Source organism: Lolium rigidum, chromosome 4 (genome assembly GCF_022539505.1).
Source record: "Lolium rigidum isolate FL_2022 chromosome 4, APGP_CSIRO_Lrig_0.1, whole genome shotgun sequence".
In the NCBI taxonomy this organism is placed as follows: Eukaryota; Viridiplantae; Streptophyta; class Magnoliopsida; order Poales; family Poaceae; genus Lolium; species Lolium rigidum.
This window is the reverse complement of record NC_061511.1, coordinates 235,966,951-235,971,665: the sequence shown is the minus strand read 5'-3', so window position 1 is coordinate 235,971,665 and position 4,715 is coordinate 235,966,951. Positions and strand designations below refer to the sequence as shown.

The window sequence follows — 4,715 nt, the reverse complement described above, 5'->3', positions numbered from 1 at the left end:
CTCCGATCTCATTTAATTGACTCGGATTTAGTATAAATTTGCACTAAATTCGAGTTAAATAAAAAAGACCGGAGAGATATATAACACTCCTTTGGTAACACAATCATGGAGGCACAAATTAATTAGTACACGGACCACGCACAAATGCTTGATCTTACGACCAGAATGATGTCTTATTGGCATACGAAAGCAAAATCCACATATACTTGCAGCAATCAAGGATCAAATGTTCATGGGTAAACCTCGATGATTGATCGCACACCTAGAACCGGCGTGATTTTGTAGTCGGTGAATCCTGCCTCGAAGATGATCTTCTTCCACTCCTGCTCATCTCGCTCAACGCCATTGACGAACATGATGAAAAGATCGAACATGAGCTGTGTCTCTTTGTGCTTCAGGTCTTGCGGCCCTGCTCCAACCACCATGTCTACGATTATCACCTTCCCTCCAGCATCTTTTGGGGGGATAGCTTTCTTGCAATTTTTTAGTATCTTGATGCAGTCCTCGTCACTCCAGTCATGCATAATCCACTGTAAAATCGACATTGGACACGAAATATGGGTTGAATCAATAATAAAAGTCGACAACATTCTGAATTTATGTTGGTTTCAATGTTTGTCTACTTTTCAAGATGTTGGTAGCCAGGCAAGGAAGTTTGAATGATAGAACAAAATAAATAGTCCACGTATGTTTTAGCGAGGCGAAAGCCTATTTTGAGGAGTATGTTTTAGCAAAGTACATTTTGTCGATGCTATAGAAACTTCTACTCTTTAAGAACACTAAATTTTCTATGTTGTGAATCAACGTCATGTTGTTTTCACGAGCAGGACCGGTGTTTTCCTATCAATAGATACATCATAACCAGTAGATGACGCACCTTGAGAAAGACAGCGTCTGCCGGTGGAACGCTCTCAAACATGTCGCCGGCGATGTACTCCACGTCAGTACCGCTCGGAGCCTTGGCGACGACATGCTCAAGGTCTAGCACACTGCACTTCACGTCCGGGAACGCCTTCGCGATGGCCTGGGCCGCTCCACCGTGCCCGCCGGCGACGTCCACCAGGGAGCCTATCCCTTGGAAGACCCCGCCGCACTCCCTGATGGCGATATCCATGAGGAAGCGGCTGTCGGAGACCATGCCGTCGTTGACGAGCGTGTTGTACGACGGGTCGTGGTCGGCCATCTCCCAGAAGGTATTGCCGTGCTTCAGCTTGAAGAGGTCCGGGTCCGGCAGCTCTTGCTGGAACCACTCCCCGAGATCGGAGAACGGGGACACGAGAATGGGGTGGAGCAGCATGTTCATGACAGGGACCATGTTCGCCGAGCCGACGAGGAGACGAGACGCCGGCGTGAGCGTGTAGACGGCCTCGGCGTCAGCAGAGTGCTTTGTTCCGAAGACGCTGGAGACGGCGAGCACGCGCATGAGGCGGCGAAGGCAGGAGATCTTGGACGGGTGGAGCTTGGCCGTGGCAACTATCTGGGTGAGGGTGGCCGCGCCGCCGTGGTGGTGGATGGCGTCGGCGACGCCGAGGTCCAGAGCAGACTTGAGCGCCATGGACTTGATGTACCCAAAGGTGTTGTGCCAGAGCTCGAGCTGAGCATCGAGCAATCCCTGATCGAGGATGTGCTGCTCCGGGTTGAGCGCCATTGCTACTGTGTGCAGTACAGTTTCGTATGTGGCTATATCAGATTATCAGTGGACTGCATACTACACGGAGAACACTGCATCTATTTATAGACGGGAATTTGGTTTCCACAATCATTATTATTATTACTATATATCAAAGCTGAATGAATTTTGCTCTCTCCACAACAGCCCACTCACGTGAACCATTCACATGAACAGCTTTGTGTGTATGAACAGTGCTTTAGACTTCTTAAATTGTTACATTTTCGTCCAACTGTCAAAATAACCCCATGAACAGTACATATACGGCATGTACAATTTGCATTCAGATTGTTTTTTTTTCTTCAGTTTTTTCGGTACAAAACATGAACATTGTGCGCTACTGTATTTTACCGGGGATTTTCTAACAGTGATTTCATGGTATAAATCTCCAACTTCAGCAGTAATTCCTTAACTGTAATTACTCAACAGTAATTCTTCAATGTTGCATAGTTCTCCAACAGTAATTTCGCAACAGTATTTCGTCGACGGCGAACGAAACAGTAATTCATCGGAAGTCCTTTTTCCTGCAAAAAATGGCAACAACATTCACCTATCATATTAAATAATAGGAAAAAATCTTAATCAAAGTGAACGGAATGTTTTGGAAGGTGAGAAGGCCAGGAGGCATCCGCAAATATTGTTTTATCAGATTATTTGTTTCAGATAGAGAGCTTGACTCCGTTGGTCTGCTCGAAACTATGAATCATAAATTCTTGAAGACAAATCCACACAATCTTTATGGGGGACTTTTTGGATGGTATAATTCTTCCCTAGAAGGAGACGAGGGGCATTTTGATTGGTGTGAATACAGATGTATTGAAAACTATTAGTACAGAATCTTGAAACATTTTGTTAGAACTCTCATACATGAGATAATTGCAGACTTTTGATTGAGCTTAATAGTTGTTTATGGGGATTCCCTTTCCTTAGAAACAAATTGATATTACAACTCTCGGATGGAACTTAACACAAAGTCCAATGACCAGACGGGTTACATGTGGAATTTTATCATAAGTTCTTGGAGTTCATTAAATGGGATCTAAAAGTTATGTTGGACGATTTCCACAATAGGAAATTGATATTCGTAGATTGAACTATGGCATCATTAATTTGGTGCCAAAAACAAAGGATCCAAAATAATACAAAAATCTAGACAATCTATCTTTTAAAAGTATTTTTTTTATTTTTCTAACGAACAAGCTACATTGGATAGGTAGTCTTGTTATCTTTGATGTTAAAATTGCTTTTATTGAAGCCATCTATATAAGGGGGATTCTTAATTATACATGAAGTTTAATTTCTTTTTACCATAAGAAACAAGATGGCCTTTTGGAAAAAATACATTTGATAACACAAATTAGAAGGATTTTATTGTCCTATGAGATTGATGAGTATAACGAGAAGTTGACATGTTAGCATTAATTTCAATGATAATAGGTCCATATTTTATTACTAGAAAGGGTTGAGATAGGGAGACTCCTTGTCTCCTTGTTAATTGATTTTAGTAAGCCCAGAATACCGGACCGGAGGGAGTAATGAATTACTCCGTGACCAAGGTGCAAAACTATTGGCTATTCCTCTCATACGGTTCCACCAATCAGCTATCCCTTTTAATGTTCCAGCTAAGTACACTATTAAGGAGGGCATACCATCAGTTGTTTTCACACATCCATGCAGATCCCGTTTTGTATGTGCATGCATGGAAACCGGTTTCACACAGCCTAAAGAAAAGAAGAGAAGGGCATGCGATGTGGCTGGGAGTAATTCTAGGAGGCTATTAGTTAGGCAATTAATTAAAAGCGGGCCTTATTTTTTAGGTGTTTTGGAACAAATAGTTTTTCACTAGGAGTCCAGAATACCGGACCGAAGGGAGTACAATCGTACCGCACGCTAGTGAGCATGGTATAGGTTTTTTTTTTTTTGAGAATTGGTGAGCATGGTATAGGGGCAAACCCTATTCTCCGCCTATTGCGGGCTATATCAGGCTCGCCGCACAGGGGCGTTCCTATTCCGGGCCGGCCCATTATCAGCAACAATGCTTTGTTTTCCGGTTTTTCACGTTTCTTGGTCAAGTCGAGCGTTGTGTTCCTTTTTCCGGGCACGGGTAGGTACCCCTCTGGTTCTTCATTTTCTCTCTGGTTTTTCTTCTGCTTTTCTTGTGATTCTTCTCTGGTTTTATATTTCAGTTTGTTCCTTTTATTTTTTTTATTTGCTTTCTTTCTTCTAAAAAGAGCAATTTTAAAATCTGACAAAATCAAATCTAAATAAATTCCAAATTTGAATATTTTTTAGATTTGAATAATTTTTAAATTTAAACCTTTTCACATGTGAACATTTTTTAATTTCTTTTTCAGGATTTTTTTCAAATTTGAATAGTTTTCATGTTTGAACAATTTTACAATTTGAACATTTCACAATTTTGAACAGTTTTAAAATTTGAACATTTACTTAAAATCTTAATGTTTTTCAACAAAACCTCTAGAAAATTGGAGCAAAACCAATACGAGTTATACCAGCCAATATATGTTCACGTACTGGAAAATGCCCATGATTCAAAATATATGTTCACGTAAAAATGCCCATGACTAAAAACAGTTTTACATTTTTCTTTGAATTTTTATGTGTTTAAATAAATAATTTAATTTGAAAAATTGGTCAAATTAAAAAATCGTTCAAATAACAAAAATGTTCACATTGAAAAATTGTTCAAATAACATAAATGTTCATATTGAAAAAATGTTCAAGTAGCGTAAATGTTCATACTAGGAAATCATTCGAAGTAACAAAGTATGTTCACAGATTTAAAAAATATTCGCGGTTCTTAAAATGTTCACATGTGCAAAAATAAATATTCGTGGGTTAAAAAACTGTTCACGGGGTGGGAAAAAGTATGATGACAAATTAAAAAAAAAATTGTCGTATTCACGGGTTGAGAAAATTAAGATCACAAATTCAGAAAAAGAACTCACCAAGTTTGGAAAAATGTTCACTTGATTGGAAAAAAAGTGGTTCTAAAATATGTTCACGGTGGTTAAAAGGATTTAAA

At 39.8% G+C, this 4,715-nt stretch overlaps 1 protein-coding gene across 1 annotated transcript; it reads right to left on the bottom strand.

The window, feature by feature from the left end:
• Positions 1 to 230: 230 nt before the first annotated feature.
• On the bottom strand, positions 231 to 1,648 carry LOC124649877 (O-methyltransferase ZRP4-like). Its single transcript, XM_047189447.1, has 2 exons — positions 878 to 1,648; positions 231 to 530 (listed from the first exon to the last, which is right to left on the bottom strand). The coding sequence occupies exons 1-2, from the start codon at positions 1,646 to 1,648 to the stop codon at positions 231 to 233; spliced, it is 1,071 nt and encodes a 356-aa protein (XP_047045403.1).
• Positions 1,649 to 4,715: the final 3,067 nt, after the last annotated feature.

What these genes read in the sequence shown, in the direction of transcription:
- LOC124649877 (XM_047189447.1), bottom strand. Translation starts at nt 1,648, where the DNA reads ATGGCGCTCAACCCGGAGCAGCACATCCTCGATCAGGGATTGCTCGAT. An exon ending in CAGACGCTGTCTTTCTCAAG is followed by an intron (nt 531 to 877) that starts GTGCGTCATCTA and finishes TCGATTTTACAG; the next exon opens with TGGATTATGCATGACTGGAG.